At 38.9% G+C, this 26,687-nt stretch overlaps 1 protein-coding gene across 3 annotated transcripts in view; it reads right to left on the reverse strand.

Annotated features, from left to right (window-relative positions):
* Positions 1 to 1,355: 1,355 nt before the first annotated feature.
* tgfbr2b (transforming growth factor beta receptor 2b) overlaps positions 1,356 to 26,687 on the reverse strand; it is a 306,567-nt gene continuing 281,235 nt past the window's right edge. For all 3 annotated transcript variants that reach the window (XM_062030024.1, XM_062030025.1, XM_062030023.1), the window contains one exon: positions 1,356 to 1,701. In XM_062030024.1, coding sequence (XP_061886008.1) covers positions 1,522 to 1,701 — 180 coding nt within the window. In that variant the 3' untranslated portion in view covers positions 1,356 to 1,521. The remainder of the gene's footprint in view (positions 1,702 to 26,687) is intronic.

Consider the following 26,687-nt stretch of genomic DNA (forward strand, 5'->3'; position numbering starts at 1 on the left):
ACATTTCGTATGTAAACTATATTGTCCAATACAGTCTATGATCTTGTCTAACAAAGCTAGTATGCTCATGCAACGAATGCTTAGTGTGATGGTGCTTAGCTCCTAGTGTGATGCTTAGCATGCTAGCCCGGTCAATGTTCGAATACATATGTCGATGTGTCAGACAGGGCACAATATATTTTCGACAAATAAATCCTATGTGGATATGGGTAGTGTCAGTGCCTGTTTCGTTCTCAATATGCTGATACGCTGAGGAAATGGGTTCCAACATTAGCACGGCTGTCGTCATGACAATGTGAAACGTATGGTGACAGCCAAATCACATGATAAAATAATTCCTCATTCGCGTTTGCATATTGTGGACTATATGTACCAAGTTAACAAGTAGCCTATAGGCATACCTTAGTAAAATGTCTCCTATAGTTTTGGGCATACATTAGGCTGTTATGCATGCTCTACTTATCTTCACCGGTATAACCATTGGTAGCTTTGGTTGTAGTTTGTTTTAGTCTTTGTTTTCTGATAGTACTGACAATAACCATATGATTGCCACTTGTTGTAATATTGTATGCAGGCATTACGTACTTCTTCCTGAAAATATCCTAATTTCTGTGTAAAATGTGTTGGTTAGAGATTCGTTATTGACAACGCGCTTGTCTATTCAGCTATTATAGTCCCAGCACCTCAACCCCTAGTCAGAGGCAGTGGAAGTTTGAAGTTCCTTGGAGTAGCCCAGTCGATCGAGATGGATTCGGCTGCGTATCTGGCAACCTCAGTCAGAGAGAGGGGGAGGGGACTACATCATTTTGACCATGATTGCAGTACCATTTCTGGCCAGATTATCACATATGGCTCCTTTAAGCAAAGTGTCAGTTGCATGTTTAAAAACAAAAAGATTCATTTAAAATACTTTCCACCGGAAAATAGCTTTTGTCACTGCTTGCTAAAATTAGACTAATATAAAATACTGTATTTTAAATAGTGCAGAAATGTTAAATATTTGTTACTTCTCCACTATACTCTAAACATAAAAGGTTAAAAAACACATGTCAGTCAGGTCTCTGGTTTCATTCAGTCCTGTAAGCCTAACACGTTAGCACCCTTTATTTGTTGAATCAATTGTAATGTGCCTACTGTGGGCAAATATTCCACTTGGCTTATATTTCATGTATTGTAGTTTTTTTATCTTTGTGTTAGTTTATTTTGGGAGTCAACAAGCAACTGGCACCAATTCGGTGGAACGACCCATCTTGGTATTGTAAATTACTTTTTGAATATCCTTTATTTTGTATGAAAAGTCTTTTTTTAGTTACTGCATATATGCCATTTAGTGTGCATAGATAATGATAAAGTGCAAAAGTAATAAAAGCTTTATTTTGTGATATCCCTGTTTGTCTGTGAAGCTTGTCCATGAAATCTGCCATTATAGTTAACCTCTGTTATTTTTCCAGTCTGTTCCTTGTTATACCTCTGCCACCCAGGAGGGAGCAGTGTTTTTTGTTGATTTTTTTGGATTGTGCGCTATTTCTCGTCCACCACAATGATTTCCTCTAGGATCTTTTCCTCCGAGTCGGAGCAGTCCGACAGCTTGTCCAGGTACTCCATTTCATCAAAGCGCTCGGCAACACACTGGGCTGTCAGGCGGGCTTCTGGGTCGTGATCCCAGCAGTCTTCTATGGAGGAACACACCACCTGGATGCCCTGCAGGGGGGGAAAGTGGAGCACAGGTATGGTCAGTACATTGCATTGTCACTCTCCCAAATGTACCCAGGTGTCTTATCTTAAGATTCATGTGTTGGTCATGTGAGACTAAAGCAAGTAGTATCTCGTCTAGTCGTTTATTAGAGTCAAGCTGTTGCCACCATCAAAAGTATATTTGTTCTACGGATGGGTACCTTTTATATTTGAATTGATACAGTACAAATTCCCAGTACCTGCGATACCGGTACTCAATGACAGCAAGTTTCGGTACTTTTGTATGTGTGTTATAATGTGAAAATAAATGTTTGAAAAAAATAATTTAACGCTGATCTGTGTTGTCCAGTTATCATGGTTTCTTACACTTCTGTGTCTCATTTGCAAGTACTGTACAGTATTATATAATACATTTTGCATGTAGTTGCAATTCCAAGACATTGAATGGCAGAGCAGTCTATAGAGAGAGTATGGATAACTAGGTGTCAGAGTTAGTCCCAAACATGGTGTCCTGAAGTGAGGGGCTTTTGACCAATCATTTAAGAGATTGACTGGCCATACTCTCTCTGATAGGTCAAAAGCCCCTCACTTAATTGGGACCAATTTTGAAATTGAGTTGTCCATACTCCCTCTATACACAGCTCTGGATTATGACAGAGCCATACCTGACCATACCTTATTTTGCCAAAATCCTCATCAGTTTTGGACCAACAACATGACTTTTGGATCAGAAAACCAACGCTTAGGCACTCAGCGAGTCTACAAAAAATCAGTGTGCGAATTGATCAATTTAGAAAATATTTGGCAGACTCACAGATAAATGTATAACTTTTATTTAAACAGATATTCCAATGAAGTTTTTAACCACAGTCCCGAGACGAGCCATGCCTCGGCGGGGAGCAGCTTTTAAGCTTCCACCTGCTACAAACAATCCTTAGCAAGATTAGATAACCCTCCAAACCTGAAATCAACGTCTGTGTTTGCGAGTTACTCGCGTAGAGAGAACGGTGTCCCTATCGCAGCTTTGTTCAGTTCTCCATTCCGCAGCCATATGCTGGATTTTGGTTCAATAGTCGTCCGAAATCTTGTCTCTACAATCGTCTTCAGAGGATACAGGTAAACAGGTCCTTTGTTAGCCGGTCGGCTTTGTTAAACTCCAAACAGCACACATCACGGCATGTTTACAAGGCAAAAAACTGCTCTAATAAAATTAATGTCTAATGAGGAAGAGCAGTACATCAAAGGGCCAGCATTAAAATTGGTAGCAATCACGGGGCTCTGAAGTCACGTGAGTGCTTGACCAATCATTGAGAACGCCTGAAACCGGGCTGGGCATTCTCTTTCTATACACGACTTTGGTGAGTTTCCTTACTCAGAAAGTACCTTTTTTATTGTGCCCTTCAAAGTGTTTACACTGGAAGTATTGTATTTATTACACACCAGCTGTTTGATTGTAACACACGTTTCAGTTGTAGTTTTCATTACCAAATTTGGATGGTTCGAAATCGCCATGTAAAATCACTAATGCTAATCTGTAGCATGTCAGTGGCATATCCAATGAAAATGAGCGCATTTTGAAAAGAGGAGTAATGTACTGTTGAGAACCTCCTTCCTGCTTTGTTGGCAGGCAAAATTATAACATTACCTAGCATATCCTTCCGCTGTGTGTAGTGCGATTAATTTGATCTTAAAATACTATTGACAATAATATTGGTTATAGGCAATAATTTGAAGGTCAATATGTACTCAAGCAAAACTTGTTATCGGTCCAGGCCTAGATGTAACTATCAATTAAACATTAAAAATATTTTTTACTACTAAAGATCTGATTTAAATAATTTGTTTTTTTTGCCCTAAAAGCCTTTTTGTGTGCAGACTAGAGCTGGGCTGATAATACAGTATCAATATATACCGCGATACTCGATACCAATATAAAATGTGTTCGATAAAATATTCAATATATATTCATATTTTTTGGTCAAAAGAAACCAGAATTTAGGAAGCAAGATTCGTTTCATGAAGTCACTTGCGCTTTGAGAACCCAGCGAACAAGAAACAGGAAGTGTCACTGAGCAATGGGAAGGACACGCTAAGTTAGACTTAGACTTAAACGTCCTTTTATTATCATTCAAATTTGAACTTTACAGTACAGATAAGCATACTTGCCAACCCTCCCGTTTTTAGCGGGAGAATCCCGGTATTCAGCGCCTCTCCCGACAACCTCCCGGCAGAGATTTTCTCCCGACAAACTCCCGGTATTCAGCCGGAGCTGGAGGCCACGCCCCCTCCAGCTCAATGCGGACATGAGACTGAGTGGGGACAGCCTGTTCTCACGTCCGCTTTCCCACAATATAAACAGCTTGCCTGCCCAATGACGTCATAACATCTAGGGCTTTTAGAGAGTAGAGTGCACAACTGCGCACACAACAAGGAGACGTTCGAAGGGGAAGGTGTATGTTGCCTGTAAATATGTAGAACAGACTTCTCCATTGAACACGGTGGCCGAAATGATATACTCATCATGAACGGAGAAGTTAAACAGGACAATACTGCCATCTAATGGATAGCCACTGGAACACTGAAATTCAAGTATTTCTTTTATGTAAATAAAATATATATATATATATACATATATATATATATATATATATATATATATATATATATATATATATATATATATATATATATATATATATATATATATGAAATACTCGAGTTGGTGAACTCTAGCTGTAAATAACCACGCCCCCAACCACACCCCCGCCCCCCACCCCCTACCCCCTACCCCCCACCTCCCGATATTGGAGGTTTCAAGGTTGGCAAGTATGAGATAAGAACACCATTTTGTTGCATTAGCTCATTGTAGTGCAGGATAAAAGAGCAATAAGGTGCAAATATAAATAAATAGATTACTGTACAGATATATATATTGCACTTTTGCATATGCATCCACATTTATGGATGTATGTTTTATTGTGTTTATATTCCAGCGAGTTAATCCGTTTTTAGGGGGGAATTGAGTGGATTATTATGATGCATTCAAGAGTCTTATGGCCTGAGGGAAGAAGCTGTTACAGAACCTGGAGGTTCCGCTGCGGAGGCTGCTGAACCTCTTTCTAGAGTCCAGCAGTGAAAACAGTCCTTGGTGGGGGTGGGAGGAGTCTCTGCAGATTTTCTGAGCCCTGGTCAGGTAGCAGGTTTTTGCGATTTCCCAGATAGGAGGAAGAGGAGTCCTGATGATCTTTTCTGCCGTCCTCACCCCTCTCTGCAGAGACTTCCAGTCTGAGGCACTGCAAACTGCTAAGGCACTAACAGCCAATCAGTTAACAGTATTCACTGGGCAATGGGAGGGACACCCTAACAGCTAATCACGTAACAGTATCAACTACAGAGTGTTACACCGTTCGGCACCCAGACCGCAGTCGAGGAGAGCAGAGGAGACAATTCCCTCCAGGACCGATGTTTTCTTCGGGGGGTACCGCCCTTCACTTTACCCGACAATGGGTCTGCTAAGCTCCGCATTCGGGTCAGAATGACGAGGCCGCCGACTTGTGACAATTTGGTCGCTTTATTCTTATTTCTGTAGGATACAACCGTACACATTCGGCAGTCGCCACTACTGCTGCACTTGCATGCTACCGCTTGCTCTCTTCACCCTTCCACTCACTCACTGACGTCTTACCCAACAGTACAGACTGTGGATTCACTGCATGGAGTGAGAGGAAAAACTGTAATATCTTGATACATCAACTCAATAACAGACACATGTCTTCAGTTTTGTTGGTTTTAATGCAGACAGTGCGGCAACATCCTGACACTACCAATGTGTCGGTTTAATGAGTAGCTTCTCAAACTACTGTGTAGTGTTCAATAGCTTATACGCTACTGCCATCTAGTGTCTCCAATCTGCAACTACCTTCAAATCTACTTAATTTCATTACATTAGCTGCGCTCATCCAAACTGGCTACCTGACACCTTCTCCACTAATAAATAGCACCCTTGGTAAGTTGGAAATTGTTTTGCTGTATTTATTGTCAGGTTTAAATGAGTCCTAAAAAGTATCAATAATTATCGATATGACCCCTGTGGAGCCCATCAAGATCCATGTCCGGGAGGTGGCACTAGTGGGGCAGTACAAGTACCTGCGAGTCCACTTGAATATCAGACTGGACTGGAAGGACAACAGCAAAGCTGTATGCAAGAAGGGAATGAGCAGACTCTTTTTCCTGAGGAAGCTTAGGTCCTTTAATGTGTGCAGTTGGAGATCTTTTTTCAGTATGTTGTGGCCAGTGCCCTGTACTTTGCAGTGGTTTGTTAGGGGAGCAGCACCAGCAAAAGGGACTTAAACCGGATTGACAAACTGATCCAGAAAGCTGGCCAAAATATTGGCACAAAGTGGGAGGCGTTTGTGTCAGTGAGGGACAGGAGGACACTGGACGAACTGCTCGCCATCATGGACAATCCTGCCCACCCACTCCACCTGACAACTGAGGGACAGCGGAGCTCATACTCCAACAGGCTCCTTCAGCTTCGTTCCCACAGTGTTCAATTCAAGAACTCCTTCATTCCGTGCTCCATCCAGCTGTATAATCTATCGCCATACAGCAATAGATGATATCTTTCTTTTACCTGACCACTTCTATGTTAGCTACCTCTCTTTGTTTATAATGTATATTTTCTGCTAGATCTACTCTCTACTCTATGCTGCCCTTTTTTTTGCTGAAGCTGTCACATATACTGTAGTACTGTACATGGTAATTGTTATATATATATATATATATATATATATATATATATAATCAAATATAATAATATATCAGTATATTTTATATACTGTATATGTAATATGTAAATATTACATATGTTATATTTTATATTGCTACTATGGTACTATGGTCTACTTTATACCTGCATTATCCTTTCCATCCTTTGTAACTGAGCTACCGTGTGGACCAATTTCTCTTGTGGATCAGTAAAGTTTGTTTAAGTCTAAGTCTTGGGTATGACGTTAAACTACATCCAGGCATGAGATGGGAGGTTGTGTGTGGGGTTAGTGAGTCCCAACTAACGTCTATAAAATGCACACAAAGAACCGTTTGCACCTTCTCATGTGACTGGCGGGCGGTCAGCGCCATAAAGCTGAGCGGGTCCCTGGGTAATTGGGGCGTGGACAACCAACAGGACAGACTAAGTTCAACAGCCCAGTAAGGCAATTAGTCTAGGAGAAGGATCTCTGATATAAAATACCCCTTCCAACCCGCACCAAGCCAGCGTGGAATGTGTAGGCTAATAACCAGCATGAAGAGTACGCCAAGATCGTTCACTATGGCAGAATCATGCTGAGGCTTTCGTCCAGCAGTGGACTGACAACGGCTGATGATGAAAGTCTAATATCGATCAATATAAAAGACGTATATTGTGATATAGTTTTCGGCCATATCACCCAGACCTAGTGCAAACACTTATTTTCTGAGTTTGTGAGCAATAACAAAGACAAGACTATATTTTTGACAGTTAAAAACATTGATGTAACCACTGTAATATTGAATTGACACCTGACCCGATACTATACTTGGTATCGTTACCGTTGATATTTGTAACTGCTTGCGGTTAGCATATCCCTCTGCTGTGTGTAGTGTAGCATGTTTAGCTATTCATCGTCCTTCAGTGATGCTTATAAGAAACGTTGTTTATTTGTTCCTATGGAGGCAAGGATTGCTGACTTAGAAGTAACTTCACACTGTGGAGGAACATTATCCACTAGCAAGCTAACGAGGACTCTACAGTGCTTTGACATGTATGTTCTCCTGTCATTGTCAAATTTTCAGGACACAGCTAGAATGTGTCATTAACATGCATCATCGCGATTAGACGATATTATTAATAGCTCTATCGTCGGCCATAATTATATCATTTATATTGTCTGTATCGCCCAACCCTAGTGTTTAGTATCAAAAAAGGCAGACACGTCAGCAGTGGCAGTGACATATGAGCCTTGAGAGGCATGAAAATGATCTGAACAGTCAATGAAAACGTGTATGAATATGAATAAAGACTTAACTGCTAACAGTTCAATATCCACAGTGAACATATTCTTTCCCACTAAATGTGCCATCATCTGTTGCTCTCTCACATACCAACGATGCCTCTCCTCTTCCCGTCCGGGTGCTCTAAATGCAATTCCTACCAACCCACAGCAACTGGAACCCGGCTTAACTTACAGTTGCAGCACTGTGGTATGCTGACATGTGTCCATGTCTCAATTTAACAGAGCCCTCAAAATGCACTTGTACTTTGTGGAGGACTTGGAAGTAGTGCAGTCCCTTAGAATTAGACTTGAGTAATGTTTAAAATGTTGTGCTGTTACACATGGGTACCTACGCTCACACATACATACACAAATACAGTACATACCTACACACTCAAAGTTCGTACATCCACACGCACATTCACTGTACAAACATACATACATATACACATACTGTACATATACACATACATACACTCATCCATATAATCACGCTTCAACAAACATATTGACGTTGTTGCCCTACGAGACACTGGGTAACACAAGGCACACAGACAAAGCTTAACCTATTGGTACTATAACAATCTACAAGGTTAATATAGTTGGCTTCTCTTCCTTCCCCTCCGATTATCTGCTTAGTTTAGTATTTCATGTTACATATATGTATTGTTGCATTTGAAACAATTGTATTGTTGATAATAGAGGTAATTGTTGTTATTATTCATTATCAATAGTGCTATTTCTATTGGTATTTGTATTGCTCCATTTGTAGTATAATAATGTTTATTGTCATTTCTGTATTATTTATTTCACTAACAGCTTATTTGCTATCACTTTTACCATCATATTTGTACATATTCTATTTGCTGATGTTGTTCTATTGTTGTTGTTATTGTTGTTTGCTGTTGTCTCTCTGTCTTGTCCCCGCAATTTCCCCCTCTGTCTTCCTTTTTTTCTCTTTCTATCCTCCTGCTCTGGCCCGGCTACACCAAATAATAATATAAATCCATTTAATAACGTCAAATACAAATAAGGCAACAAGAGAAATATCCCACACTTCTCTTTTGTAAAGTAAATTTGTACAGCCGACACCAACAAAATGATTTGCCTGAGTAGCTGGACAGGACAAAAATAAATAAATAAATAAAATAAATATGTTGTGCTGTTGCTCTACATGATGTGAAACTACAATGTCATGAAGTTGGTGTCTTTTAAGTTATCCCTAGTTTAAATGTTTATGCCACTTCTAAATCTTGTGAATGTTTGGGTAAGAGAACTTAACAAGATTTGCATGAGATCTTGTGAATTTCTCACGTCACAACTTCAGAAAGTCTACGGTAATCGACAACCCAAAAAGTGTTTTTTTTCCAGATGTAAACATCCTGTATCTGAACCAAAGTAAAGGAGCAATGGAAAGATTTTTGTTTTCGGTCGAGCTAAAGACGTACCTCAGGGTCACGGACAAATGTTTCCTAAACTCTTTGATACCACACAATCCAATATTCATCAAATACTTTTATACAAGATGCTGACCACCAACTATATCCAAGTAATCTCTAAAATATGCAGGATAGGACCCCCGCTCAAAACTACACTTTTTTGGAAATGTATTTATTTAATCTACACTTCAGTAACATTACCAAATACAGTATATACGTACATCCAACAATACATTGCATATGGCTGATTTAGTCTGATAAAAACTATGTAGGAATTATACAGAGTATCGTTGCATCCCTACTGTTTACTACTGCAGTATCTTGTAACAAACATTTCCGTCATGTTTGATGGAGGTAATATATGCTAACACCTGACAACCGTCATTTTGTTCACTCGCTCGCACGCACATACAAAATCATGTTTACTAAAGGTGTGTACAACCCATGCTACGGTCTGTACCTCAGTTTTAGGGCCACAGTTTTGCTTCTTTTTCAGTACTTATTGTGGGTGTAAAGACAACCTTTTCCCCTCTCAAAGTTTTGTAATTTTGCATTCTGCAGTAAAAGTATCAGTTGTGCACTGAATACCACAATATTTTTATTTCAAGTTAACATTTACTAAACAACACTTTCAAATGTTTAAATTTTTTTATTATTTGGTATTCTTTAATTACTTGTATACATCAGTGCTTCTCACCAGTGCTTTGGCAAACGGCAAGCGGTGACCCACATTGTGGAGTTTTTTTTAAACCCAACCACTGTAGCTTCTATTTAATTAAAGTACATTAAAGTGCAGTACTGCACAATTATGTGTATCAACACATAAAACAAGTTTAAAGGCCTACTGAAATGAAATTTTCTTATTTAAACAGGGATAGCAGATCCATTCTATGTGTCATACTTGATCATTTCGCGATATTGTCATATTGTTGCTGAAAGGATTTAGTAGAAAACATCGACGATAAAGTTTTGGTCGCTGATAAAAAAAGCCTTGCCTGTACCGGAAGTAGCGTGACGTCACAGGTTGAAGGGCTCCTCACATTTGCACATTGTTTACACCAGCAGCGAGAGCGATTCGGACCGAGAAAGCGACGATTACCCCATTAATTTGAGCCAGGATGAAAGATTCGTGGATGAGGAACGTAAGAGTGAAGGATTAGAGTGCAGTGCAGGACGTATCTTTTTTTCGCTCTGACCGTAACTTAGGTACAAGGGCTCATTGGATTCCACGCACGTACGGGCAAGCGATCAAATGTTTGGAAGCCAAAGCTGTATTCACGGTACTGGTCTGCTATCCAACTCAAAGTCCTCCTGGTTGTGTTGCTGTAGCCAGCCGCTAATACACCGATCCCACCTACAGTTTTCTTCTTTGCAGTCTCCATTGTTAATTGAACAAATTGCATAAGATTCACCAACATAGATGTCCAGAATACTGTGGAATTTAGCGATGAAAACAGACGATTTAAGCTGGCGACCGTGCTATTCCAAAATGTCTCCTTCAACCCTTGACGTCACGCGCAAACGCCATCATACCTAGACGTTTTCAGCTGGAAGTTTCCCGGGAAATTTAAAATTGCACTGTATAAGTTAACCCGGCCGTATTGGCATGTGTTGCAATGTTAAGATTTCATCATTGATATATAAACTATCAGACTGCGTGGTCGGTAGTAGTGGGTTTCAGTAGGCCTTTAATGATTATTTCAGGAACAAAGGACTTTTTATCCACAAACTCAACATTTTTTTGAACAAAACATGGCTTAGTACATGTTATATCAGAGGAGTTGAATCTTTGCAAATACATTCACAAAAAGTCTGATTAAAAATATTTAGATGATGGAATTTCCGCTTCCTGCCGAATGGAATAAGGAGTAGGGGAAGGCAGCTCCTAACGACTTTGAATCCTTTTACTATCTAGACCAGCCATAACACATATTTTAGACCAGGGATGTCAAACGTACGGCCCGAAGGCTGGATCTGGCCCGCGAACAGGTTTCATCCAGCCCGTGGGATGAGTTTGCTAAGTATAAAAATTAACCTGAAATTTTTGAATGAACGAAACAGCTGTTCTAAATGTGTTTACTAGATGTCGCAATAGCAATGCTTTGTATCTTAGTAGATGATGCTACATATGTACAAAATAAACCAAATTATGTTAGTACATCAGTCGAGGAAAATGATCAAACTACATAAATAACATCCTGTAATTTGATTTTGATATATTTTTTGTATCTTGATAGATTGAAAATTAACACCAATGAGTTGACTGATGAACATTATCACATAATTTATTTAGAAAATATAAATAACGACAAATACATTATCAATCGCAACATGTAAGTGTAAAAAAAACCCAACAACATTATGATTTGTACTTACCGTATTTCCTTGAATAGCCGCAAGGGCGCTAATTAATTTAAAACCTCCTGTCACTCCGGCGTTTACCGGAAGCCTGCGGGATGGCTGTGCATGCGCTAATTATTTTCATACCTCTTCTCACTCCGGCGTTTACCAAAAGGAATGCGGTAAATTTAGGCGTGCGCTTTGAGTGTGATGTAAGCATACCATCATGAAAAGCACATTTAATAAAAAAAACGTTATTATGGTCTTACCTGTACTTATAAATGGAGTCCATTTGCAGCTCCTTCTGACCAAAAGCATCGATAACTTGTTTATAGAAGTCTTCCTTATTTTCTTTCTTCAGTTTTAAAAGTCTCTCTGTCTCGATGGAGATATTCCTTTAATTATTACCTCCTGCTTCGATTGAAAGTGCAGTTTAGAAAAAACAGTTTTATTTTAGATACCGGTATGTAATCCTCCATGTTAAAAGTTCAGGCGAGAGGGAAAAAAAAAAAATCTGTTGCTGCGTGTTGTCACTTCTTCTGCAGTACCGGAAGTCGCAAGAAGGATCACTAGCGCCCTCTACCACCAGGAGGCGGGAGTCATTTAATGACTCATACCGTATTTGACACACGCAGCTACGGTATATTAATAAAACATAGCTGCTTACTGTTCTTTTTAGCATACCGTACCGGTATTCAATAGCTTGTACTTTAAATCCTAGTGAATAACTCTTTATCTTTTTTCCTTTGTGCGATTGCAAACTACAGAAATCAGCTTCCTCCATTTTGAAAATGAGGACAGGTAAAGCGTCACTCGTGACATAACGAATTTGACCCGGCGGAAGTTCTAGACATATGCTAAATATTTTGCGAAACGAATTTGATCCGGCGTTAATAATGAACCGGCGATAAGGCCAAGCATGCGTTAATTATTTTGAGAAACGAGTTTGACCCGGCAGTAATTCTAGACGTGCGAATACTATATTTCCTGCGCCAATTCAAGGAAATACGGTATTCTATTTTTAAACAAAGAAAACAATCAAAATGTGTCTTTATTTTTAAGTTATCGTGCCATGATTTTACCAGTCCGGCCCACTTGGGAGTATATTTTTCTCCATGTGGCCCCCGATCTAAAATTAGTTTGACACCCCTGTTTTAGACCATATTCTGCCACCGGACGACAAGACAAAACATATTCTGCCATGAAGAGGGGGAGTTAGTCGGAAACTCACACAAGAGACTTTGCAAACTTCGCCCACTCAAGTCTCTGCCCCCAGCGGAAAGAGTGACAAGATGGCGGAGCAAGAGGACGACGTGCCTATTTCTGTGAGAGTTACAGGCTTATCGAGACGGTATGTTGGAAGATATAAAGTCACAAATTGAACATATGCAGCACGAGATACATAAAGGTACACTATATTGCCAAAAGTATTTGGCCACCCATCCAAATGATGAGAATCAGGTGCCCTAATCACTTGGCCCGGTGTATAAAATCAAGCACTTAGGCATGGAGACTGTTTCTACAAACATTTGTGAAAGAGTGGGCCGCTCTCAGTGATTTCCAGCGTGGAACTGTCATAGGATGCCACCTGTGCAACAAATCCAGTCGTGAAATGTCCTCGCTCCTAAATATTCCAAAGTCAACTTTATTATAAGAAAAGTGAAGAGTTTGGGAACAACAGCAAGTCAGCCACCAAGTGGTAGGCCACATAAACTGACAGAGAGGGGTCAGCGGATGCTGAAGCGCATAGTGCAAAGACTTTCTGCACAGTCAGTTGCTACAGAGCTCCAAACTTCATGTGACCTTCCAATTAGCCCACGTACAGTACGCAGAGAGCTTCATTGAATGAGTTTCCATGGCCGTGCAGCTGAATCTAAGCCATACATCACCAAGTCCAATGCAAAGCGTGGGATGCAGTGGTGTAAAGCACGTTGCCACTGGACTCTAGAGTGGTGGAGACGCCTTCTCTGGACTGATGAGTCACGCTTTTCCATCTGGCAATCTGATGGACCGGTCTGGGTTTGGAGGTTGCCAGGAGAATGTTAAATTTCGGACTGCATTGTGCCGAGAGTGAAATTTGGTGGAGGAGGAATTATGGTGTGGGGTTGTTTTTCAGGAGTTGGGCTTGGCCCCTAAGTTCCAGTGAAAGGAACTTTGAATGCTCCAGAATACCAAAACATTTTGGACAATTCCATGGGATGGCACTTCAAGTTAATATGTGAGTAAAGGCAGGTGGCCAAATACTTTTGGCAATATAGTGTATGTCTTCCCTTCATGAGGAAGCTAAAGCAGATATTCTGCGAGGTAATTACTCACAGAAAATACAAACGTTATATGAGAGACACACTGACTGCTAATACGCCAAAAAAAAATGGAAACATCACTCAACAACAACTCTGACAGACTTGTAACCTTGGAGAATTTGCACAAATCGCTAATGAAGGAGGTAAAGAGGCTACAGGGTAAATGCACCGACCTTGAGAACAGAAGCCGCAGAGGCCAGTAATCCAAGCCGATTTGTAGCGGAGTTTCTGCCCGAAGTGCTTGGTGAGGAAAACTTTGCATCACCGATCGTCAAAGAAAGGGCTCACCCCACCTTCGCACCAAAGCCGCGGAAAGACGAAAGCCCACGAGCCATGATAGTTCGCTTACATTACTACTCCGACAAGGACAGGATCCTCAAATTACCCCGGGACAAGGGACGTCTTCATTATAATAGGTTCCGCCGTCCACATGTTCCATGATATGAGCCCCGAGGTCGGCCGGCTGCGAGTATCCTTTAACCAAGTAAAAGCCATGCTGCGGACAGCGGGAGTCCCATACAGCCTGTATTATCCTGCCAGACTGCTGATAACAGTGAACGGCTCCAGGCATTCCTTAGAAGATCCGCAAGAAGCTGAAAAAAATCATCAAACGCATCCCCACTACATTCGAGGAGAGAACGGAATAAAAACGGAAATTAGAGTGAGGAGACCAAACTGTTGATTGTAAGACTGAGTGTAAGAATGTCAGAGGTTGGGTTTCCCTGCAGACATGTTTTGGGCAAGTGTCTCTTTAAAAACAAAGCCAAAAAATGGTCAGGTGAATTAACAGAAATAAGAGTAGAGGCACAGCAATAATGATTAAAAGAACAATTATTTTCACGGCATCCAAAATCCTAACAGACTCTCAAGGAAGATATATTATAGGAACATGAAACCTGCATAATAATCCAGTAATACTAGCACACATATATGCTCCCAATGTAGATGACGAGCAGTTTATACAATCTTCCTTTATAAAAGGACTGAATATGGATTCTCACCAGCTCCTTCTTGGGGGTGACTTCAACATGGTATTGGACCCTTTTCGGGACAGATCTTCACATAGACCAATAGGTTTATCAAAATCGGCAAAGAGGGTTCATAATTTCATGCAAACATATACAATAACAGACCCCTGGAGAGCTTTGTTTTCTAATACATGAGTATACTCCTACTTCTCTCCAGTACAATAGTCCTTTTCCAGAATAGATTTTGTCTTAATAGATTCTAAACCGTTATCAGATTAAAGCTGTGAATACGGAACAATAGTACTCTCTGTTCATAGTCAAGTAACTCTCCAGTTGGCTCTTGGACATAAACATGCATATACACTACCGTTCAAAAGTTTGGGGTCACATTGAAATGTCCTTATTTTTGAAGGAAAAGCACTGTACTTTTCAATGAAGATAACTTTAAACTAGTCTTAACTTTAAAGAAATACACTCTATACTTTGCTAATGTGGTAAATGACTATTCTAGCTGCAAATGTCTGTTTTTTGGTGCAATATCTACATAGGTGTATAGAGGCCCATTTCCAGCAACAATCACTCCAGTGTTCTAATGGTACAATGTGTTTGCTCATTGGCTCAGAAGGCTAATTGATCATTAGAAAACCCTTGTGCAATCATGTTCACACATCTGAAAACAGTTTAACTCGTTACAGAAGCTACAAAACTGACCTTCCTTTGATCAGATTGAGTTTGTGGAGCATCACATTTGTGGGTTCAATTAAACACTCAAAATGGCCAGAAAAAGAGAACTTTCGTTTGAAACTCGACAGTCTATTCTTGTTCTTAGAAATGAAGGCTATTCCACAAAATTGTTTGGGTGACCCCAAACTTTTGAACGGTAGTGTAGAACATGGCGGTTTGATAATTACTTGCTGTCGGGTAAGAAATCAGTAGAGGAAATTAAACAACAAATTGATCTATATTTATCAACCAATGATACAAAATAAATATCAAGATCTACAGTATAGGAGGCTCTGGAAGCATACATGAGGACAGATAATTTCATGGAGCAGCTTAATTAATAAACAAAGTAGAGACAAAGAAAATGAACTTATAAAGGAAATAGCAGATTTAAATTTAAAAAAAAACTCAATCTCCCCTTCACCAGACTTGCATAAACAAAAACTATATATTCAAACAGAACTCAACTTACTGTATACTACAGAAACAATACAACTTCTTACCCAAGTAAGACAAACATTATGAATACGGGAAAAACACGAGGAAAATGTTAGCACATCAAATAAGGGAACAGGCGGCAACAAGATTGATTACAGAAATAAGAACAGTCAGGACAAACTACGATAGATCCAGTGGTGATTAATAATACCTTTAGAAATTGTTATATTAAATTATACTCCTCAGAATCTAAAGCAGACTCAACGATAATTGCTAACTTCTTTGATAAATTGAACATCCCAAAAATAAGCTCTGAGAACAAACAGAAAATCCTATTAAAAAAGAGGAATTAGAAAAAGCAATACAAGGCAGCCAAGGTGCCAGGCCCAGACGGCTACACCACAGAATTCTATAAAGCATTTAAAAACCAACTATCACCTATGTTGTTAGAAGTATTTAATGGAGCATTGATCAAAGGCTGTCTACCACTTTTTATCACGCCAGCGTCTCCTTAATTTATAAGAAAGAGAAAGAGCTGCTAGAACCAGGTTCATACAGGCCAGTGAGCTTACTGGATGTTAAGATTCTTGCCAAAATTTTAGCTACACATTTGGAAGGTATCCTTTCAACAATAATTTCTGAGGATCAAACTGGATTCATAAAAGATAGACAATTGTTTTTCAATATCAGGAGGCTACTTAATATTATATACACTCACGATAAACAACAAATTCCCTGAGATATTAATATCCTTGGATGTGGACAAACCCTTTGACAGGGTGGAGTGGGACTACCTCTTGGCTGCGTCGAGGTTCGGATTTGGTACCAGATTTGTTTCCTTTATTAGATTATTATATGCTAAACTTCAGGCCTACTTACAGACAAACAATATTAGATCCAGCTACTTTCCGCTAAGTCGCTCTACAAGAGTGTTTTTCAACCTCTGTGCCGCGACACACTAGTGTGCCGTGAGATACAGTCTGGTGTGCCGTGGGAGATTATCTAATTTCACCTATTTGGGTTAAAAATATTTTTTGCAAACCAGTTATTATAGTCTGCAAATTATGTGTTGTTGTTGAGTGTTGGTGCTGTCTAGAGCTTGGCAGAGTAACCGTGTAATACTCTTCCATATCAATAGGTGGCAGCCGGTAGCTAATTGCTTTGTAGATATCGGAAACAGCGGGAGGCAGCGTGCAGGTAAAAAGGTATCTAATGCTTAAACCAAAAATAAACAAAAGGTAAGTGCCCCTAGGAAAAGGCATTGAAGCTTAGGGAAGGCTATGCAGAACGAAACTAAAACTGAACTGGCTAAAAAGTAAACAAAAACAGAATGCTGGACGACAGCAAAGACTTACTGTGGAGCAAAGACGGCGTCAACAATGTACATCCGAACATGGCATGACAATCAACAATGTCCACACAAAAAAGGATAAAAACAACTGAAATATTATTGATCGCTAAAACAAAAACAACAGGAGGTATGGGAGTGCCTTGTTTTCGTTTATATTATTGGTCTTGCAATATAAGTTCTTTCTTTTTGGTGTCTGGGTGGAGTTGGAAAAACAGAGTTGATCCCCCACTTCACTGAAAGCTATTATATATTCAGCATTACCTATTCTTCAAATTAATCTTAAAAATCCAGTTGTTTCACACACAGTGAAAATTTGGACACAGATAGGGAAGCCCTTTAATTAGAAGGAATCTTCAGTACACAACCCACTTAATAACAACCATACATTCACTCCTTCACTGTCAGACTCTACATTTAATCAATGGCAACTGAAAGGAATACAATGCATACAAGATCTGGTTACTGATAAAATGTTTTCACCATTTTGTCAATTGCAGGATTAATTCAGCAGACATAATTAAGGTTAAGGTTCCAATGATTGTCACACACACACTAGGTGTGGCAAAATAATTCTCTGCATTTGACCCATAAGCCTTGATCACCCCCTGGGAGGTGAGGGGAGCAGTGAGCAGCAGCGGTGGCTGCGCCCGGGAATCATTTTCGGTAATTTAACCCCCAATTCCAACCCTTAATGCTGAGTGCCAAGCAGAGAGGTAATGGGTCCCATTTTTATAGTCTTTGGTATGACTCGGCCAGGGTTTGAACTCACAACCTACCGATCTCAGGGCGGACACTCTGTTTCAAATATTTGCAAATCCTAAATTTAGTTAAAGAAGGGTTCTCGTCCTTCCCGGAACAGCCCCCCCGAGTGTGTCATGAATTCAGTGCTCCTGCCGGATCCACGCCAAAAAAGGTCTATACCTAAGATTTATAACAGAATTTCACAAATGGACTGTACAGCCACAATTGAACCTTTAAAAGAGGCTTGGCAGGAGGACCTGGCAGTGGAAATTTCAGGAGATCAATGCACAAAAGCTCAGGATCAGGTACACTCTTCATCTGTATGTATCAGACATGGACTGGTAGAGTTCAAGATTTTACACAGACTTTATTTATCTAAGTTGAAACCGTCAAAAATTCTGGACCTGAACAAGGATTGCCAACTACTGGATCAAAATATTTCAACCTTTGTCTCAGGCTTTCCAGAAACATATCAAACCAGATCCTGCAGTCATTGCTTTGTTTGGGGTTGGGTCAGTTGCTGTGGAACTCCCTTTATCAAACGACCAGAAGAATGTGATATGTTTTGAAACGCTGGTAGCAAGAAGAAGAATTTTGATTAACTGGAAACAAAAAAAATCCTCCGGTTAACCAAGCTTTAATGAATGATGTGATGAAGCTTTTGCAGTTATAAAAGATAACATTTAAATAAAGAAGAAAAATAAAAATGTTTCACTCATTATGGCAGACATTTATTGATTACTCTAACAAACAGAATCCCTTGAATGTATAATAATTTAGTAAAACCCAGAGCTAGTGACTTGCTCCAAGTAGTATTATTTTTAAAAAATGTGTTTTTTCCCCTTTGGAATGGTATCTGTTTTTACTTGTTTTTTATGTTTTGTGTTTATCTATGTCAGGGGTCACCAACGCGGTGCCCGCGGGCACCAGGTAGCCCGTAAGGACCAGATGAGTAGCCCGCTGGCCTGTTCTAAAAATAACTCAAATAGCAGCACTTACCAGTGAGCTGCCTCTATTTTTTAAATTGTATTTATTTACTAGAAAGCTGGTCTCGCTTTGCCCGACATTTTTAATTCTAAGAGAGACAAAACTCAAATAGAATTTGAAACTCCAAGAAAATATTTTAAAGACTTGGTCTTCACTTGTTTAAATAAATTCATTATTTTTTTTACTTTGCTTCTTATAACTTTCAGAAAGACAATTTTAGAGAGAAATTACAACCTTAAAAATGATTTTAGGATTTTTAAACACATATACCTTTTTACCTTTTAAATTCCTTCCTCTTATTTCCTGACAATTTAAATCAATGTTCAAGTAAATGTATTTTTTTATTGTAAAGAATAATAAATACATTTTAATTTAATTCTTCATTTTAGCTTCTGTTTTTTCGACGAAGAATATTTGTGAAATATTTCTTCAAACTTATTATGATTAAAATTCAAAAAAAATATTCTGGCAAATCTAGAAAATCTGTAGAATAAAATTTGAATCTTATTTCAAAGTCTTTTGAATTTCTTTTTAAAAAAAAATTCTGGAAAATCTAGAAGAAATAATGATTTGTCTTTGTTAGAAATATAGCTTGGTCCAATTTGTTATATATTCTAACAAAGTGTAGATTGGATTTTAACCTACTTAAAACATGTCATCAAAATTGTAAAATTAATCTTAATCAGGAAAAATTACTAATGATGTTCCATAAATTCTTTTTTTAATTTTTTCAAAAAGATTCGAATTAGCTAGTTTTTCTCTTTTTTTTCGGTAGAATTTTGAATTTTAAAGAGTCGAAATTGAAGATAAACTATGTTTCAAAATTTAATTGTCATTTGTTTCGTGTTTTCTCCTCTTTTAAACCGTTCAATTAAGTGTAAATATCATTAATTATAAATAATAACAGAGTTAAAGGTAAATTGAGCAAATTGGCTTTTTCTGGCAATTTATTTAAGTGTGTTTCAAACTGGTAGCCCTTCGCATTAATCACTACCCAAGAAGTAGCTCTTGGTTTCAAAAAGGTTGGTGACCCCTGATCTATGTATTATCATTTAGCATTTTGTGTTGATTTGATGTAACTGGAAAAGAAAACCCCAATAAAAAGAAGTTAAAAAAAATATTTAGATGTAAAAAAGCGTTTTTCTGATTATATTAGTGGGTGTGTTTATTTTCCCAATCGGGACCAATACAGAAGTTCAATCACCAAGACATTCTGTGCCTGACTGCCTGCGAGACGGCGTTCAGGTCAGGATTACTGGTGAGCTGCGGTGAAACTAAAGTCTGTCACTAAAGTCTCTACTCCTTCTCAATGTTGTGTTTCAACTTCTACACTAGTGTGTTAACCATATACAAACACACACACATTCACGGATACACACAGGATCATAGTCAATAAAGGGGAATTGTTCCATGCAGGATTATACCAAGCATCGTTGCTTCCCTACTGTTTACTGCTGCCGTATCTTCTAACAGACATTTCTGCCATGTTTAATCAAGGTAAAAATGCTAACAGCTGATCGACCTAGATCGCCCAGCCCAAGTGGTGAGGACTCGTCAACTTTCTGAGTAGGAAATCAGACCTCGTTGGGGCTTTCCAGTTGAAACGTTAGATTAAGAATTTGGAAATTCCGAATTCCCTGTACGAATGGAATGCACCATGTGAGTGAGGCGCAGTGAGCTAGGCGCTGCACCACTACTGTAGCATCTAGATCAGTGGTTCTCAAACCTTTTTCACCAAGTACCACCTCAGAAAACATTTGGCTATGCAAGCACACAGAAAAGACAAATACATGTGGTGTTGTTTCACTTAAGGAATGTGTATCATGGGGAACATCTCTTGCAGTTCACATTTTGTTGGGAATTTTGCCCATATTTCACAATCCTTATGTGAAACAAGAACACACATGTATTTCTCTTTTTTATGCATTGCAACTCATAAATAAACACTAGCAATAGTTGGCTAATACAGATGTAACAATATCTAAATCTCATGATTAGATATTGTCACAGTATTAAGGCCACGGAGCAATATTATTGGTATATTGCGCCAAAAAAAAGGCTTGGTAAAAATGCCATATGCAATAGGGTTTTGGTACCGGTACCAAAATGTATTTTGATACTTTGATGCTTTTCCAAAAAAAAAATTTCCTTAACGGCTTTATTTTAACAGAAAATCTTATGACACATTGAACATACGTTTTTTTAGCGCAATCAAAGAACAATTTTGAAATTAAATAACAGTGAACATACTAGACAACTTCTCTTTTTGTAGTAATTAAGCAAACGGGTTACAAAGCCCCTAATTTGGCTGCTGACGTATGCAGTACTTTATTGGTTCATTTCCCGCTGTAATATTTTGTCAAAATTATGAGGGACAAACGTAAGAAGATGGATGGATGGATGATCATTGTACCGTATTTTTCGGAGTATAAGTCGCACCGGAGTATAAGTCGCACCTGCCGAAAATGCATAATAAAGAAGGAAAAAAACATAAGTCGCACTGGAGCCTGGCCAAACTATGAAAAAAACTGTGACTTATAGTCCGATAAATACGGTACTTGTTTATTTTCTATTAATATCTGGTTACTTTCTGTTTTAACATGTTAAATCTACACTTCTATTAAAATGTAATAGGCACTTATTTTTCTGTTGTTTGATACTTTACATAAGTTTTGGGTGATACTACAAATTTGGGTATCGATCCGATACCAAGTAGTCACAAGGTCATACATTGGTCATAATTAAAGTCCTCCTCAGCCCAGGGACATATTTCCTGAGTTTATAAACAATAAAAAAGACAAAAGATTTTGTGTTAATAAAAAATATTGATGTAGTCATTGTAGTATCGACTATATGCGGCTCTTGTACTTGGTATCCTTACAATCGATATTTGTGTAGCTCCACTCGTTTGTTTACATTCAGAAGCATTGGCTTGCTGTTAGCGTTTAGCTGTTTTATCCTCTTACAGTGTGTAGCGAAGCAGGGATGATACTTGTAAGAAACATACTTTTTTTAGGATTAGTGATTTAGAAGTCGCTAAAACACTGTGTGGACGGACATTAGCTGGTAGCTAGCTCGTAGTGTGTGGACGTTGACTCGCGACACTGGCCTCGGCGTGCAATCAGGCGCATGAAGAAAAAAATGCAGTATAGTACCTTTGTTATTCTTTAGTACCCCATTCATCCATCCATTTTCTACCGCTTGTCCCTTTTGGGGTCGCTGGAGCCTATCTCAGTGGTACCTAATTAGTACCGGTATACCGTACAACTCTGGTATGTAAAATGAAGTGGCAGGAATTTCTAGGATCAACACACTTACTGTAGTAGAACACAAACATAATGCTCAAATGTTAATTTTCCCTGATAACGGGATTACTGTCGGATTCACGAGATCTCGTTAAAGTCTGCGCTATAACTGCTGTTCCGTAGCAGTTACGCATCCAGTGGAAATCTGGGGTAAGTTTGTGTTTGATCCTATCACACGTCACTGCATTAATGGGAGGATTTTGAAACCGCAATACCGCTGTATCTACAATACCATTACATCCCTAGTGGCTAACAACGCATGTATTTGATCTATTCTGCCTATAAAATGTTCTAAAAAAACATCCATCAATGTTTTATACACATGCTGTAAGTATGTACTGTATGTCATGTAATAACAGGCATATTCATAATGGCATGTAATATTCACGTATTTTGCCTATTTTCAGCATACGACGGCACATTCATTTCACAGACGCATCACAAAGTTTGCTATTTCCTTCAACAACAACTACTAGACCAGTGTTTTTCAATCTTTTTTAAACCAAGGAACATTTTTTGCGTTGAAAAAATCCGGAGGCACACCACCAGCAGAAATAATTAAAAAACGAAACTCAGTTGACAGTAAAAAGTTGTTGTCGCAATTGTTGGATATGACTTTAAACCATAACCAACCATGCATCACTATAACTCGTAGTTTTTTTGCTGTTTTCCTGTGTGCAGTGTTTTAGTTCTTGTCTTGCGCTCCTATTTTGGTGGCTTTTTCTCTTTTTTTTGTTATTTTCCTGTAGCAGTTTAATGTCTTCCTTTGAGCGATATTTCCCGCATCTACTTTGTTTTAGCAATCAATAATATTTCGGTTGTTTTTATCCTTCTTTGTGGGGACATTGTTGATTGTCATGTCATGTTCGGATGTACATTGTGAACGCCGTCTTTGCTCCACAGTAAGTCTTTGCTGTCGTCCAGCATTCTGTTTTTGTTTACTTTGCAGCCAGTTCAGTTTTAGTTTCGTTCTGCATAGCCATCCCTGAGCTTCAATGCCTTTACTTAGGTGCACTCACCTTTTGTTTAATTTTGGTTTAAGCATTAGACACCTTTTTACCTGCACACTGCCTCCCGCTGTTCCCGACATCTACAAAACAATTAGCTACCGGCTGCCACCTACTGATATGGAAGAGTAATACACGGTTACTCTGCAGAGCTCTAGACACCACCGACACTCAACAACAACACATAATTTGCATACTATAATTACTGGTTTGCAAAAAAAAAATTTCACCCAAATAGCTGAAATTAGATAATCTCCCACGGCACACCAGACGGTATCTCACGGCACTAGAGCACAGTGGGTGAAAAACACTGTACTAGACTCCAGACTTCATGAGAGCCAACGACGACTACTTCGGTACAAATGATGACCCAGCACATTATATTTTAGAGCCTGAATATCGGAGGATGAGCTTTTAGAAGGTGAGTGATAAGCAGATCCAGCTGTAGTGAAACACCAAGCATCATGTAGCAGTATTGCTAAGTGCGACATAAAAAACAATCACTTACTGGAAAATGTCCGCTTTCACTGGGATGCCGACTGATTGGATGTTTATATCATTCAGGACAAGACTTGTGTTCCCCATTTAGATGAATAATTCATCTTTATCCTCACAAAATTAAAAAGGTGGAAGAAAACGAGCGTCTTGTCACGTATTCTTAGCGGTATCTTCAAGTCTAAATTGAATGTCAAAGTTGACCAACTTCTTGGTTTTTGGCCACAAACTTCTACTATACATGTGTGAGGCAGGATTTATAATCTAGCACCAACTTTTACCAACTCAGAGGCGATGTAGCAGCTCACCGGCTCAGATGTCAATAGTAATAATCTAGTTACCTTGGCATTAGTTGTTATAACAATATTGCTATTACTTATGCACGTCACCACATATACTGTAAATGTAGTATTGTTGGCTGATTTCTATATGTTTTATGCTTTTTAGTCTTAATGGTTTGCCGTCTAGTATGCGACGTATATTGTTAAGAATGCATAAAAAAGATAAAAAGTGCATTTTTGTCTCATAAGGTTTGTGAAAGATGGGGAAAATTCCAAAGAAGACGGTTCCCCTTTTAGTAAGTAAAAGACCAGACTGGTGTATAGAAATGAAGACTTTGCAGGAGAGATAGTTCATTTCCTGCTCTCTCCTGGCAGGTTTAAAGTACAGTCGTGGTCAAAAGTTTACATACACTTGTAAAGAACATAATGTCATGGCTGTCTTGAGTTTTCAATAATTTCTACAACTCTTATTTTTTTGTGATAGAGTGATTGGAGCACATGCTTGTTTGTTCCAAAAAACATTCATGAAGATTGGTTATTTTATGAATTTATTATGGGTCTACTGAAAATGTGACCAAATCTGCTGGGTCAAAAGTATACATACAGAAATGCTAATATTTGGTTACATGTCCCATGGCAAGTTTCACTGCAATAAGGTGCTTTTGGTAGCCATCCTCAAGCTTCTGGCAAAATTTTTGAACACTCCGCTTGACAAAATGTGTGCATTTCAGCTAAATGTGTTGGTTTTCTGACATGGACTTGTTTCTTCAGCATTGTCCACACGTTTAAGTCAGGACTTTGGGAAGGCCATTCTAAAACCTTAATTCTAGCCTGATTTACCCATTCCTCTACCACTTTTAACGTGTGTTTGGGGTCACTGTCCCATTGGAACACCCAACTGCGCCCAAGACCCAACCTCCGGGCTGATGATTTTAGGTTGTCCTGAAGAATTTGGAGGTAATCCTCCTTTTTCATTGTCCCATTCACTTTCTGTAAAGCACCAGTTCCATTGGCAGCAAAACAGGCCCGGAGCATAATACTACCACCACCATGCTAGTGTTCCTGGGATTAAAGACCTCACCTTTTCTCCTCCAAACATATTGCTGGGTATTGTGGCCAAACAGCTCAATTTTTGTTTCACCTGACCACAGAATTTTCCTCCAGAAGGTCTTATCTTTGTCCATGTGATCAGCAGCAAACATTAGATGAGCCTTAAGGTGTCGCATCTGGAGCAAGGGCTTCCTTCTTGCACGCTTGACTGTCGACACTGACACCTGTGTTCCAGCAGCTTCCAATTCATTGCAGACCTGCTTTTTGGTGGTTCTCGGTTGACTCTTGATCATCCTGACCAATTTTTTCTCAGCAGCAGGTGATAGTTTGCGTTTTCTTCCTGATCGTAGCAGTGACAAAACTGTGCTATGCACTTTATACTTTCTCACAATTGTCTGCACAGTTGCTCTTGGGACCTTAAGCTGCTTTGAAATGGCTTTAAGTGACTTTCCTGACTTGTTCAAGTCAATGATTCATTTTTTCAGATCTGTGCTGAGTTCCTTTGACTTTTCCATTGTCGCGTTTGTAACCGAGTCTAATGACTGCATCACATGAGCTCTATTTAAATGGGCTCAGAGAAGTCAACAGGTGTCGTCAATCATAATCACTCACATGAAGTTATGAGGCCATGCCATGGAGCTAATTTGATTTGATTGTAACTTTTCTACATCATCAACATTTATAATGTATGTTGCTGTATGTATACTTTTGAACCAGCAGATTTGGTCACATTTTCAGTAGACCCATAATAAATTCATAAAAAAACAAACTTCATAAATGTTTTTTGTGACAAACAAGTATGTGCTCCAATCACTCTATCACAAAAAAATAAAAGTTGTAGAAATTATTGGAAACTCAAAACACCCATGACATTATGTCCTTCACAAGTGTATGTAAACTTTTGACCACGACTGTAAACGTGTTAATGCATGCGACTGGTTCCAAGAAATTGTTGCATTAATCATGTACAAACACAAATCAATCACACAAAGCAAAGATGAGTAAGGAGACTCCAACTGGTGTGCTCGCTGGCAAACTTCAAAATACACCCCCGCATGACATTACAAAATACTGTTGCCAGGTTGTGAGCAAATAAATTATGTGAATACAAGTAAAACATTGGGAACATGTTTGTATATGACATTCTGACAATAACATTGCATTGGTGTCAAAATACTGGGGTCTTTTTTAAAGTTAATTTGAATTATGCAAGTAAGTAAATTCACTGCAATTAATCAAAATTCCAAAGGGTGGAAAAAAGACTAGTTTGACATCATTGTGTGGATACTCACATGGCACCACCCAAAATTCAAGTCAGTGTTATTAAAATAACAGTGACAACTATGAGTCTCAAGTTTCAACCATGTCTTGTGGTGGAAAGGTCATCTGTCATACTGGAGTGTACATGCAATTAAAAAAACAAAATACTGGCACCGTTTTGTCAGACCGAGCCCTTCTATATTATGAATAACTTGACTGGTGAGTGAAGTGGTAACCAAAGACGCATTTCGGTTTGGGCTCTGAGTGCTTGT

Source organism: Entelurus aequoreus, linkage group LG20 (assembly GCF_033978785.1).
Source record: "Entelurus aequoreus isolate RoL-2023_Sb linkage group LG20, RoL_Eaeq_v1.1, whole genome shotgun sequence".
Classification (NCBI taxonomy): Eukaryota; Metazoa; Chordata; class Actinopteri; order Syngnathiformes; family Syngnathidae; genus Entelurus; species Entelurus aequoreus.